Below are 14,047 nucleotides of genomic sequence, written 5' to 3'. Positions count from 1 at the left end.
TCTTGGTCTCTCTGACCTTCAGTTTCTACCTTGGTCTAAACCTCAAGTTGGACCAGGCAATCAGAGTTCCTCTCTGAGTGCCCACTCTGTAAGAAGGTCCTGAAATCCTACCCAATTCAAAACAGCCCATTGTTCCAAGTCAGCTTCCGGACGTCCATGTCCATGTCCCTGCAGAGTGTCAAGACCCATCCCCCACCTCCCCTCGGTGTCCCAAGACCTCAGCTCACCTGTTTGCATCCCAGGTCTCCTCTCTAAAGTTCCTCTCAGGTACAGGACCCAAACCTGATGGGGCATAGCGGACAGTGCCTGAGCTCATGGCCAAGAACACTGGGCATGACCCTCGGGCAGGACACTGCCTGGGCTCCTCAGAGGCTTCCATGCCTGGGGCCAGGCTGAGGCCCCTTTGGAGACCACCGGGAGGTCAAGCGACAGAAGCTGCCTCCACTCCAGGCAGAGCCTCACACTAACCTTTGCTATCTCTCAGGAGCAGCAGCACAGCGGCCGGGCGGGGCCTCCCAGACGCTTCTATCTTCTTAAACCCTTAATTATTAACTCCTGAGGCTCAGCGGGCAGCGGAAGACATGGGCCTCCTTCCTGGGTTGTGGGCTATGAGCTGGACAAGATATACCTGAGAATAGAAGAGCAGCAACCCTACATGCTGATGCCCTGAGCTTTCAAGACTGCCTGTCTCCTGTCCTCCTGCCCCGAGACACAGGGCAGAGCCTGTCCAGCCTGGTTCTATTATGAGCTGGCTGCTTGTTTGCTTTTGCACAGATATTCAGTAACTAGTCCCTTAAGCCCATTAACTACTGTCACCAAAGGACAATTCAACATAGCTTCAGCCATTCTGTGCCTCAGTTTCCCCAACCATAGCCTCTGAAGCACATCCGGGCCAACTGTTGTCACTCAAGACACACCTCAAATTGCCCTTTCCAAACATCGTTCCCCACGTTTTCTTTTTTTCTGAACAGGGTAGTTGTAGTGCTGAGGGAGATTGAAGCCAGAGCCTTATGCAGGCAAGAGAAATAAATACTGAGCCACCATATATCCAGTCTTCACACTAACTTCAACTTCCATTCCATTTTGTGCCTTCAAAACGGAAGAGATTTCCTCCTTGGCTGTGTGACCTTGGACAAGTCACTTAACCTCTCTGGGATTAGGCCCTCATCTTTAAAATAGGAACTATTCTTCCCTATGGAAGACAGCAACTTTCATGGAAGGTCTGTCTGCCCTGGCGTCACAAACCCCCTTCTCCACTACTTTCACTATTGTCTCTGGTCAGCCTTTGGGTCCTTCTGAGCCCCTCCCCACCAGCACCACACCCCTCGCAGCCCGCCGGCCAGCGGATAGGCCAGCGGATAACAGTATCTGCTGAGCTCTGGGCTGTGAAGGCTGCTCAGCCTAATGCAAGCCAGATGCTGTCGGAGGGTTTCCTGGCTGTGAATTTTCCATGGGCTGCGCCCACCCTTCCTGTTTTTGCTCCTCGATCATCCCCTACTAAATTCTCTAGTGCCCCCACCTTCCTCTGCAGGGCAACCAAGGGCTCACCTGGAAATCATTAGCAGAAAACAGGAAGTGCGGAAAGGGGGTGCATCTCCTACCACCGTGACGCAACCAGACCTGGATGGCAGTAAAAGGCATTGGGGGTGCTCAGTGGGGAAACTGAGTCAGGGTTACTGAGAACCTCACAAGAAAATAAGCTACTTTCAGGGCATTTGCTTAGAGGGGAAGATCTGTAAAGACCTTTGCCAGTCAATAAGAGGTCAACCCTCTGCTCTTGCAAATCAGGAAACTGAGGCTTGAAGAGTCATTCAGGGTCACTGAGGAGGGCACCGGGAGACAGTTGGGAATGGGCCAGCTGGCAACAGAGCTGTTGTCTAGCGTCTCTCTTGGGGCTTGCTATTTCATTCTCATCCCTGCCTGCCCTCCCCCTATTGCTTGAGGTTGAGCCTGGAGTCTGGTCACGAGGAGGAGACTCCCAAGGCAAGAGGTAGCTGTCCAGACCTGGCTGGGCAGGCTCTGAGGCAGATGAATCTACTTTTGCTGGAGCTCCACAGGATGACCTTGGGCAAGCAGGCCCCAGACGGTGTGAGCAGAGGGAACTGCTTTGTCTTCCTTGTCTTATGAGCCTTTCCAGGCAGTCAGGGTTTGAACCCACTGGGTGCCCCTACTCCCCCAGCAAGGTCTCCCTCATTTCCATGAAAACAACACAACCTCTGGGCTCCTGACCCGGCTCCTCGGGCTGCCCCTCCCTCCGCCAGCTGTGCAGTGTTTGGACAACTGGATGGAATGTTCTGCTGCCAGAATTCTCCCTGGATCCCTGAGCTCAGATTTCACCAGGGAGGGAGGGAAGGATGCTGGCTCCAGGGAGGGAGAGGGAAGAGACTGGGGCGTTCACACTCCGGCCTGGACACTCTACTCCCTGTGTCCCCCGGGCCTGACAGAGAAGATTGCCTGCAGCCCCTGATCCATGGAGCTCTGAAGTCTGGCCAGGATTCTACAGAAAAACTGGATGGCTGGTGGAAGCCAGTATAGTGTCAAAGACTTGGTCAGGCCAATGATGAAGTCAGACCCTGGGGACAGTCTAGGCTCAGACAGAGCTGGGTGAGGAACAGCTCTTAGAGAATTCTAAGAATGTAAAAATCATGCTAGCATAGATCTTTCCATCCCCCGAACTCTCCATTTTATTGCTAGGACAGTTGGGGTGCTAGGGGCAGGTGGATTTGCTTAAGTGGACACAGCATACTGACTTAGACCTAAAACTGAACCAGACCTCTGGTTGCTAAACTTCTTGTGGTCCAGGGAGTCCTTACCCTCAGCCTTGGAGTCACATATCATCTTTGCTCTTCCTCAAAAGACTCAGGAGAGATGGCCTCTGGTATATGATGATCTGTGTATGGTCACAAAACAATTGAATGCTGGAGTGGCCTCTAAGAATATAACATCAGTGCTTTATACACCAAGGGAGAGGCTCGGAGAGTCAGGACCTCCCCCACCACCATATACTACTCTGTGGTTCAGACTTTGTCCCGTCCCTACCACTGCCCACCCCCAAGACCTATGAGAAAATCCTTTTCTCTGGCTTTGAAAACACCTAAGCTCCAGACCCAACTATAGCAATGCTAGTTTGAGACTCAGTTTACCCACGTTAAAATGGAGTAGGGTTATCTTTCGTTTAGCTCAGTGGTTCTCAAAGTTCCTAATGCTATGACCTTTTAATACAGTTCCTTATGGTGTGGTGCCCCCCCCAGCCATAAAATTATTTCATTGATACTTTAAAACTATAATTTTGCTACTGTTATGAGTCATAGTGTAAATGTCTAATAATGCAGGATAGCTGATATTCTACCTCTGTGGGATCTCAACCCACAGACTGAGAGCTACTTACCTAATTCTTCATTGTATTAGATAAGTATTAGATAAGCTGGTGGCTGGGGGATTGGGTATTAGTGAACTTCTTTGAAGATTTAAGTTAGAGATTGAGGAAGCCACTGGAGCTCAGGCAGAGAGAGAGGAGGAAAGGGATTATTTTAGGCCAAATAGGTGTGTGAAAATGAATCTAGATGTTCCTGGGGCCTGGGCTAGTTCCGAGAGAGGAAACCTGTTTGGTTACTCAATTCTGCCCAGCGGGAAAACTTGGTCACAGGATGAGTCTGAGAGCCATTCAGACCTTCAGGGGATGACACCACTATGACTAGAGTAGAAGGAAGGAATGCAGGGCTCATCTCTGACTGGTTACATAAGACGTCACAGTCATCCAATGTGGTCCTTGTCGCTTTCTGTGCCTGTTTTGTTTTGTTTCTGTTTTTTAAGACAGGGTTTCTCTGCGTAGCCCTAGCTATTCTAGAACTCACTCTATGGACCAGACTGGCCTCAAACTCACAGAGATCTGCTTGCCTCTGCCTCCTGAATGCTGGGATTAAAGCATATACCGCCTCCATCTGACTATTAAAGAGGGGAACTGGGTCTGGGAGCATTGCATCTGCCCAGCAAGCATAAGACTGGAGTTTCGTCTTTCGCAGGAGAAGGGAGTTGGGATGAAGACATGGGGAAGGCTAAAGGAAATGGCCAATAGCAAACAAGTGGAGACACTTGGGTCTGACTTCCAAGCTCACTTTCTCATCCCTCCACTGTTCACCTTTCCAGAAAAGGGGGTTGGTGAGGTTTGTGTGCTTTTGAGAAAGGTCTTATGTAGCCTAGGCTAGCCTCCAATTAGCTAGGTAGCTGAGGATGACCTTGCATTCCTGTGGTGCTGGGACTGCAGGCGTGTGCCACCAAATCCAGTTTATGTGTGCTGAGAATTTAATTTAGGGCTTCATGATAAGCCCACTACCAACTGAACTACATCCCAAGTTCTGTCTGGTTTTGTTTTGTTCTCACATTTATTTCGTTTGGAGGTACATGCACATGCCACAGGGTACAGGTCAGAGAACCACTTTCGAGAGTTAGTTCTCAAACCAAAGAATTATTATTAAGTATTAAATAAATTTTAAAAAAAGAGAGTTAGTTCTCCCCTTCCACCTTGGGGTCCCAGGGATTGAACTCAGGTTGTCAGGCTTATCAGCAGGCACCCTTAACCCGCTAAGCCATCTCACCTGCCCAAATTTCTTGTGTTTCTGAAACAGGGTCTTACTGTGAAACCTGGCTGGTCTCAACCTCATTGCAACACCCCTGTCTCTAGCTCCTGAGTGCTGAAAATGAGACTTTTCAGAAACAGTGGAGCTTGAGGAGCAAGCAACAGGTAAAGTAGAAATGGGGCCTTTTAGGCAGAGGGACCAGCAGGTTTGGGAGTGGCCAAAACAGACACATCCAGAGAGAGAGGCAGATCCTTCAACCTAACTGGAGGTTGGGGATCAATGTGGGATCATCCTGAAAAGGCTGGAAAGAGAGTCTAAGGCTTGGCCTCCGAGGCCAAGCTAAAGAATTTGGAATTCATTCTAAATGCTCTCAGACGCCGTTAACATTTGTTTCATTCTTTCATTCATCCATCCATTTATCCACTCATCCATTCATTCTATAAGCAAGAGAGCAGCACACTGCTGGCAGCAGAAAATACTCAAAGCCCTGGACAGACAGACACAGAAGATAATCAACTGAACTGTTCATATTAACACTGAAAACTTTTCCAAGTCCTCTCCCTCACTGTCATCAGCCATGGCAAAAATCATAAGGCAAGTACGCTAGGCCATGCTCAGCCAATGGCAAAGGGGCCACATCTCTAATGTATTAAGAATTCGCATGAATCCACAAGAGAACAGTTGGTCATTTAATTCTGCTGTGGGGGGAGGGATGTCAGCGATCAAGACATCATCTCTCTGTAAATGAAGTACATCTTTGAGAGGTGGTGGTGCGTAGGGGATGAGATTCAGAGAGCTGACGCTGACACTGAGTGAAAGGTACCCAAATACGGGAAGTGTGGAGACTCTGGAACCTTACCTAGCAGCTCCTAGCCTGGACCTATGATCGTTGGCATGGGGTGTGAGGGGGTGGGGGTGGGAGAGGGAAGGGAATCACTGGAAGATTTGGGCTAATGTGAGAATTAGGGACCAGATCATGGAGGTGGCAGGAAGCTTTGTATCCTGAGTTTAGAGTTTGCACATAAAGACAAGGGAAGTCATTAGCAGGTTTAAGCAGATGTGTGACTGGATTTCCACGTCAAAAGGGTGACTCTAAGGGCCAAGCATGGTGATGTAGGCCTGTGATCCCAGCACTTGGGAGGTAGCAGCAGGAAGATCAAGAGCTCTTCAAGATCAGCTTTGACTACATAGTGAGTCTAAGGTCAGCCTGGGCTTCATGAGATACCGTCTCAAAACCGGAAGACCACTGGATGGAATGCACCAGGGCATTTCTGCTCCTCATGATGTGCTGGCCTTGAAGCAACGAGGAACCCTTCAGTTACTGAAAATGAATACCCTAAGCCAGGCATGGTAGAGCTCATCTGCGATTCCAGCTACTTGAGACAGGAGGATGACTTAACCCCAGTGTTGAAAAGCAGTTCGGGCAACATAATGTTACTCTGTACAAACAAATCCTAGAGAGACGCCATGATTCTTTGAGGCCTTGCTGGCTGCCAGAGATCTCTTTCCTTACAAAGAAGATTAAGGAGAAAGCAGGAGCAGGACCAGCAGGGACAGTGCCAAAATAATCCCCATTGGTGACATCCTTTGATGGAACTGTGTGTGAATCTGTGGAGGAAAGTATCTGAATCTATTCCTGCAGGACTCCCATTATGCAACGCTGACCAAGGAGCTGTCAGTCAGAGATCACCAGGACAGAAAGATACAATAAGTGAGATTCAGCAGAAGCAAGCTACAAACAGATTTGGCTATCCTAGGGCTCCAGATACTAGACTCCTTTATGCAAAGCAGGAAGGTTATAGATGACTTTAAGGTTAATGAGCAGTGCAAAATCATTCAGGAGAACAGAAAAATAATTTCAATGGCCAAACGAATATGTTTTCAAAATAAGGGGTTAAATAACAAATTAGAGCCAGCAAGAGAGAGAATTGAGTCTTTAGGAGATACATACAAAGGTAGGAGCCAGGAGCAGCTAGGGACCTTTGACTTCTGGACATGACACAGCTGTTGTACCCATAAACTCACGGCAGCTGTGGTGGCCTGCACAAGCGTGGGCCCTGCAACATTTCATCTTAGAGGGTGAAAGGACTTATGAGGTCCCGCCTGTCCCTGACAGGCTACTGGAGGCTGGTAATCGCTGGGGGAGAAGAGAGTAACTTTCTTCAGTAGTGTAGGCACTGCTAAGTTGCTCTTACCCCAGTAAATAACCTCCCACCAGTGCTCACGCAGGCAACCCTAACTATACACAGTGGGTCACACTTAAAAAAGAAGGCGTGGGGGGTTGGGCATTTAGCTCAGTGGTAGAGCTCTTGCCTAGCAAGCGCAAGGCCCTGGGTTTGGTCCCCAGCTCCAAAAAACAAGAAAAAAAAAAAAAGGCGTGGAAGTTGCCTAGCAACTTACTGAGGAGGAGGAGGGGCATGAAAGAGGCAAATGAGGTGAAACCAACTGAAATCCATTATATACATGATATAATATATTATGTCATGTACATATAAGAATTAAAAATAAAAACAAAAGTTAAATTCATTGGATAAGTAATACGGTTCTAAATTAATAGATACCTAATAAAATATTTAAAGCAAAAACTGTAAGAGCTGCAAGGAGCAGCTAAATAAATCTGCCATCAGGGGATGAGCATCAACAGACTAATAGGACTGGGAAGCAGAACGCTGGGACTTGGCGGCAGCAGACATTCTGCATTGGCAGCCAAGCCTAAGTGTAGAGCACTGGCTCCAGGCAAATGGGAAGCAATTGCATCCCTGAGTCTGTTCCCATCACACCACCAGGCAGTTGACCTTTCTGAGTCCTACATAAAACTGGAAATTACTCTTTGGAGATGGTAAATGGAGGTCCTTCGGATCAGTAGCAGCTGCCTGAGGGAGTTTAGGATTGCAAATGCTGAACACTGAGCTCCAACCCCCCAACACACACACACACACACACACACACACACACACACACATACACACGCACGCACACACACACCCCTTCTCTCTTGACTGTCAGACCTTTACCCTTCAAGCCTCCTGCATTGGGATTCTGGCCAACCTGAGAACAGCTCTAAGACTACTGTAACTGTCCATCTAGGAGCACTGCGTCGTAAGCTTGGCCACCACACTCGGGAGCGTCCCATCAATGCTTCCTTTTGTACTGAGATGGGATCTCATGTAGCCCACGCTGACCTCAACTTCACTATGGAGCCAAAGACAGGTAACCGTGGGCCCCTAGGCTTCCTGCTTTCTCTTCCCAGGTGTGCCATCACACCCGGCTTCCATCTTGTTTTATTTTTGAGACTTGAGACAGGGTCCTGGGTCTTGATAAGTAGACAAAGGCAGAACTGGAGTTTTCATTCTGCCCATTAAAAGTCCTTCCTTTTCTTTAACTTTAAACTCATTCTTATACCTGGGAGTGGTGGTGTAGATCGTTAATCCCAGCACTCTGGAAGCAGAGGCAGGTGGATCTTCAATTTTGAGGCTAGCCTGGTCTACAGAGGGAGTTCCAGGACAGTCAGGACTACACAGAGAAACTCTGTCTCCAAAACAAAACAAAACAAAACAGATTTGTATTACATTTATTTATTGGGGGCCGAGTTCATGTGTGCCACAGTGCACATGTGTCTGTCAGAGGACAACTTATGGGAGTTGGCTCTTTCCTTTCCATGTGGGTTCCAGGAATTTAACTCAGGTCACCAGGCTTGGCAGAAAATGCCTTGACCCAATGAAGCCATCTTGCCAGCCCTGCTCCTAGAGTTCTTGGCTATAAAGAGGAAAACCGAAGATTATCAACTAACTGAGCAAAGCCTCCTAAAATGAAGGGAACCAAATCTAGTAAGTAAAACCAAACCAAGAAAACAAAAAGGTGACAGAAGACCCTGGGCTACTTGAGACTGTCTCAAAGCAAGCAGGCAGGCCAGCAGTCTAGGGACAGAACACCTGCATCAACCAGTGGGAAGACAAGTGCTCACCACTGCTGACTCCCTAACATGTGCTCTAGGGATTGCTTCTGGAGATCCAGCTCAAGTTCTTCCGCTCACAAGGCAAGAGAGTGACTGACTGAGCCATCTTCCCAATCAGCCTCCTGTTTTAACCCATAATGCTAAGCAGAGGATGAAATCCTTATGTGGCTACATGAGCTTTTCAGTTACCTACACACGTGCTATAGTTTGGGTCTGATGTGTCCCCCAAATGCTCATGTGTTCAAGGCACAGGTCCTAGCTTAGGAACAGAAACTGTTTCATATTTTATTAATTTTCTTTTTTCTTTTTCTTTTTTTCTTTTTTGCAGGTTCTCATGGAACCCAAGGTGGCTTTGAACTCCAAAGTTGCTAAAGATGAACTTAGGCCAGGCATGGTGGCTCACGCCTTGGATCCCAGCTCTCGGGAGTCCGAGGCAGGTGGATCAAGAGTTCCAGGTCAGGTCTACCTAGAGAAACCCTGTGTCAAAAATAAGTAAAGCGGGGTTGGGGATTTAGCTCAGTGGTAGAGTGCTTGCCTAGCAAGCGCAAGACCCTGGGTTCGGTCCCCAGCTCCGAAAAAAAGAAAAGAAAAAAAAATAAGTAAAGCAAGATAAAGATAGTAAAGGTGATCCCCAGGACAACTATCAAGAGAATTCAGGGATCAAAACGAAAACAAACACAAAGACAATAGCAAACATGGCCGACTGGGTACTATCAGAGAAGGGGCCAAGCATGGTGTTGCTTGCCTAGACTTCTAGCATTTGAAATGCAGGTGAATAAAGATTGCAAGTTCAAGACCTGGGCTATACAGCAAGTCCTGGACCATCCCATATACATACAGAAGCTCTAGTCCAAAATACCAAGCCCCACTCCCAACAAGAGCTGGAGATGCAGCTCAGTGATAGAGTGCCTGCCTGGCTACCCTACAGTACCAACACACAGACATGCTCACATACACAAAATAAAAACGTCCCCCCAAAGCTGTTATAGCTAGTAGGTACATTCAGTGAAGTTACCAGATATGAAGTTACCAGATATAAGAGCAAACAAACAAACAAAATCAGTCCTTTCATACCTTTAATCTGACAGAGGCAGGTGAATCTGAGTTCAAGGCCAGCCTCATCTAAACAAAAATACCCTGTTTCAATGGGGATGGGGTGGAGGTGGGAAGGAAAAGAAAAATTCAGTTGGTGCTTTGAGTGGTGGCACAAGGAAAGAGGATCACAAGTTCAAGGCCAGCCTGGCCTACATACTTTGTCTCATGATACCAAGGGTTTGTGAGAGAGCACAGTGGTACACAGCTTGGCTAGTGTATAGGAGACCTAGTATACCAAAAACATGACAATGACAAACAAGGACAGCTACAGAGCAGTTACATTTCCATCTTCTAGTGAGACTTCAAAAGTGAAGTCAATGAAAACAGTTCTAGTTGCAGCACTAGAGGGAGGGAGAGAGGGGAAGAGGGAAGGAGAAGGAGGGGAGAGGGGGAGGGAGGGGAGAGGAGAGGGGGAGGGAGGGGAGAGGAGAGGGGGAGGGAACGGAGAGGGAGGGAAGAAGGAGGAGGGAGAGGGAGAGAGGAAGGGAGGGGGAAAGAGAGGGAGGAAGAGAGGGAAGGAGAGGGAGGGAAAGGGAGAGAAAGGGAGAGAGGGGGGAGAGGAGAGGGAGAGAGAGAATATTTTTAACCAAAAATGGCGTATAAGACTTGCACACTGTATTGGGCATGGCGGTGCAGGCCTTTAATAATAAAAATAAAACTCTGTGGGTTTGTGGCCAGCCTGATCTATCTAGTTCCAGGATAGCCAGGGCTATGTAGAGAGACTCTGTCTCAAAACAAGCAACAGTAGCAAATAAACAAAAGACCTTGCACATGGAAAACAGCAAACTATTATTGAATGAAATTAAAAGAGAGCTAAAGTATTAAGCAGATAGTTCATGTCACAGCTAGGAAGAACAATATATTACACGATAGCGTGTCCTACAGAATCAAAACCAGGCTGTCACATTTGCAACTGTCATTCTTCAGAGATGGTAAGACTGTCCTAAAATTCATAAGGAATGCCAAGGCACCCTGCAATGGTTGGTTATAATTGTCAACCTGGCACAGTCTTGAATCACGTGGGAAGAGTTAGGTTGACCTGTGGCCATGCCTGTGGGGTTCTCTTGGTTATATTAATTGATGTGGGAAGACCCAGGCTGAAGGTAGGAGACACCATTCCCTGGGTTTGGAATCTGGACTGCATAAGAGCTGAGAAAGAGCAGAGCAGTTGGCACGGATCGTCCATTTCTGTCTCTGCTCCTGACTGGACATGACTGCTTCTAGTTCTGACTGCCTTGACTTCCCTGACATGATGGGTTTCACTCCAGGTCAGACTGTGACCTGGAATCCTAAGTCAAACAAGGCCGTCCTCCCCAAAAGGGCTTTTGTCAGGTGTTCCGTCACGGCATCAGAAATGAACCAAAACCACAGCCGAAATAACCAAAGTCCGAAAACACGAGCTTCTGTTTCATATTTGCTTATTTATTTGCATGTGTGCATGTGTATGGGGTGGGGGTGGGGACAGGGGGAGGGGAGAGCGGCGCTCATGTGCCATGGAGCACGTGTGGAAATAAGAGGACAAACTGGGAGTAACTTCTCTCCTTCCACTTGTGGATTCTGAGGATTGAAGTGAGGTCATCTTACCCACTAAGCCTAACTCACACTTTCTGATTCCACAGTATGCCTACCCACTGCCTGTCACTGTATAAACCAGGGCCAGTTGGTGCATGCCTGTCATTCTAGCACTTGGGTGGCAGAGATAGGATCCACGTGGCAAGCTGACTGAGCTAGACTAGGCAGAATTGGCAAGTTCTGGGTTCAGCAAGAGATCTCACCTCAGTAAATGAAGTGGTCAAGCCACTGAGGAAGACACTGGCAGTGACCTACGACTTCAATATGCATGCACACATATATACCCATATACATATTACACATACATACACACATATATACTCATATACATATTACACATACATGCACACACAAGAGAAAAAGAAAAACTGAATCAAAACTAGACAACAAATGTAGTATTGGCCTCGGGGCAGACACAGAGATCAATGGAATTGAGCGGAGACTCCAGAAATAGATACATCTGTCACAGATTGATCTTTAACAATGGTGCCAAATCCATTCAATGAGGGAAATGAACCTTTCCAGCAAAGAGGGCATGGGCAGCTGGGTATCCATTTGTAGCAATACTTCACACTCTCCACACAAAGGAACCCAAAATATATCAGACCTTAAGAATCATAGTTAAGGGGATTGGGGATTTAGCTCAGTGGTAGAGCGCTTGCCTAGGAAGCACAAGGCCCTGGGTTCAGTCCCCAGCTCCAAAAAAAGAACCAAAAAAAAAAAAAAAAAAAAAGAATCATAGTTAAAATCATAAAGTTCTCAGAAGGAAATAAGAGGCAAGAGCTGGAGAGATGGCTCAGCGGTTAAGAGCGCTGACCGTTCTTCCAGAGGTCCTGAGTTCAAATCCCAGCAACCATATGGTGGCTCACGACCATCTGTAATGAGATTTGATGCTCTCTTCTGGTGTGTCTGAAGACAGCTACAGTGTACTTGTATATAATAAATAAATCTTTTTTTAAAAAAAGGAGGCAAGCAAATATTCATGACCTTAGACTGGGCCAGATCAAAATTCATGAAAATTAAAAAGTTTTATGTGTTCAAGAACATTCTCAACTAAGTATAGAGAGGTCTGGGTGTAGTTCAGTTAGCAGAGTGCTTGCCCAGCATGCAAGAGACCTTCGGTTCAATCCCCCACACTGCATAAATTGGGCTGACAATCTTAACCTTTGGGAAATGGGGGTAGGACAATTAGGAGTTCAAGGTCATCTTCAGATGCACATCAAGTTCAAGGCATGTGTAAAAAGCAAACAAACAAAAGAATGCAGTGCTTTTGAAATGGAAACATTAATGAACTTCTCTCTCTCGTGGTGACCTGAAACCAACTTTTCAGGCTGCACACCTGACTCAGATGCAGTAAAAATGCTTGCAGTCAAGGCCTAGTCTGATTTGTGAGACCCACAAGCTGGAAGGAGAGAACCAACTCCTGAAAGTTGTTCTCTGACCTCCACATGTGTACTATGCACACACACACACACACCTGCGCACACACTGTCATGTGTATGCATGCACACATGCATGTGAGTGTACACACACACACACACACCAATAAATAAACAAAACCAAAAAAAAAAATAGAAGCAGATTATGACTGAGTACGTGTGGGGTGGAAGCCTCAGATTCTTACATCTCTGACAATCTTTTGTATAGCGCGCATGCTAAGGGGCCTCGGTGTAAAAGTCCACGTTCTAAGAGGGGGTGGACAGGTAAAGCAATTCACTGAAGCTGACGAGCCCAGAGAGAGAAAAAGGCTTTGCCTCTTGCTATCCCCTAAGGAACTCAGGCTGTGCAGTAGGTAATTACATAAAGAGCTCAGTCACGGGACTGGAAATGTGGCTCACCAGTAAAGAGCAACGGCTCTTTTTCCAGAGGACCTGACTTTGATCTCCAGCACTCACATGTTGGCACACAGCCATCTGTAAACTCAAGTCTCAAGGGATCCTGTGTCCTCTTCTGGCTGCATCAGGTACCAGGCATGATGCATATGTTATATAGAAAAACACGCAGGCAAAACACCTATCCATAGAACCAAAAACTAACTACATATGTACAAACATACATATACATAGTACATACATACATACATATATACATACATTTAAACACACATGCATGCATGCATACATACAAACATAAATGCATACATACATACACGCATTCATGCATACATACATACATACATACATACATACATACATACATACACACATACATGGAAATTCACTCTCTGGCAGGTGGGGATTTGGTGAGAAGGGAATGGTAGGCTCAGCTCCTCACCTGGCTGGTACCTGCAGGGAAGAGTCCATGAAGCACCGCACGGCTAGAGATCCTAGCTTTCCCTCAGGTTGTGCTGAATTTTCACCGTGCGTCTCTTTCCGGGTTGGTTCTGGCCTATTCTGTATTATCTCATTGCTATTTGTGGGATATGGCTTGGTGGTGCCAGGACTTGTCTCCCAGCCTTTCCCTGCCTCACCTTGTCCCTGTTGTCCCTCTGAGAGGGTCAGAGGTTATTATGTCAGTCCCCCAGAGCTCTAGCAATGAGATCTACCTGGTGTCAGGCAAGAGGTATTGACTGTCTTCCTTCCTGTCCCTGGAGTGGCACTATATGTCCTCTGCCTCCCTGTCCAGCTGTGCTAAGCCACCTTTTGATTTCTTCCCTGTTTATTCTATGATTGGCTCAGAGGAGGAGAGTGGGCTAGCAGGCACCCTAGGCAGAACCTGGAGACAGCAGCCAGGTCTGCCAGGCCCAGCCCAGGGCCTACTGCCTACTGCCCTCTGCCAAGTCTGGTCCTCTTCTACCTGCCTGGCAAACACCAGGCCCTCTGTGATGCTCTCGTTGCCATGGTGCTCC

General features: G+C 47.3%; 1 protein-coding gene across 8 annotated transcripts in view; it reads right to left on the bottom strand.

Annotated features, from left to right (window-relative positions):
- Window positions 1-14,034, bottom strand: part of Rab3il1 (RAB3A interacting protein-like 1) — a 36,567-nt gene extending 22,533 nt beyond the window's left edge. For 2 of the 8 annotated variants that reach the window (XM_039090223.2, XM_063277169.1), the window contains exons 1-2: window positions 2,814-2,890; window positions 1,549-1,620 (exon numbers count right to left, since the gene is read on the bottom strand). In XM_039090223.2, coding sequence (XP_038946151.1) covers window positions 1,549-1,559 — 11 coding nt within the window. In that variant the 5' untranslated portion in view covers window positions 1,560-1,620; window positions 2,814-2,890. Of the gene's footprint in view, window positions 1-227; window positions 629-1,548; window positions 1,621-2,813; window positions 2,891-13,473 lie in introns of those variants that run through there. The other 6 variants (XM_039090274.2, XM_063277108.1, XM_039090314.2 and 3 more) reach the window with 6 other exon arrangements.
- Between the last annotated feature and the right edge of the window lie 13 nt (window positions 14,035-14,047).

This window comes from Rattus norvegicus, chromosome 1 (genome assembly GCF_036323735.1).
Source record: "Rattus norvegicus strain BN/NHsdMcwi chromosome 1, GRCr8, whole genome shotgun sequence".
Lineage (NCBI taxonomy): Eukaryota > Metazoa > Chordata > Mammalia > Rodentia > Muridae > Rattus > Rattus norvegicus.
This window is presented reverse-complemented; position numbering and strand designations above follow the sequence as displayed.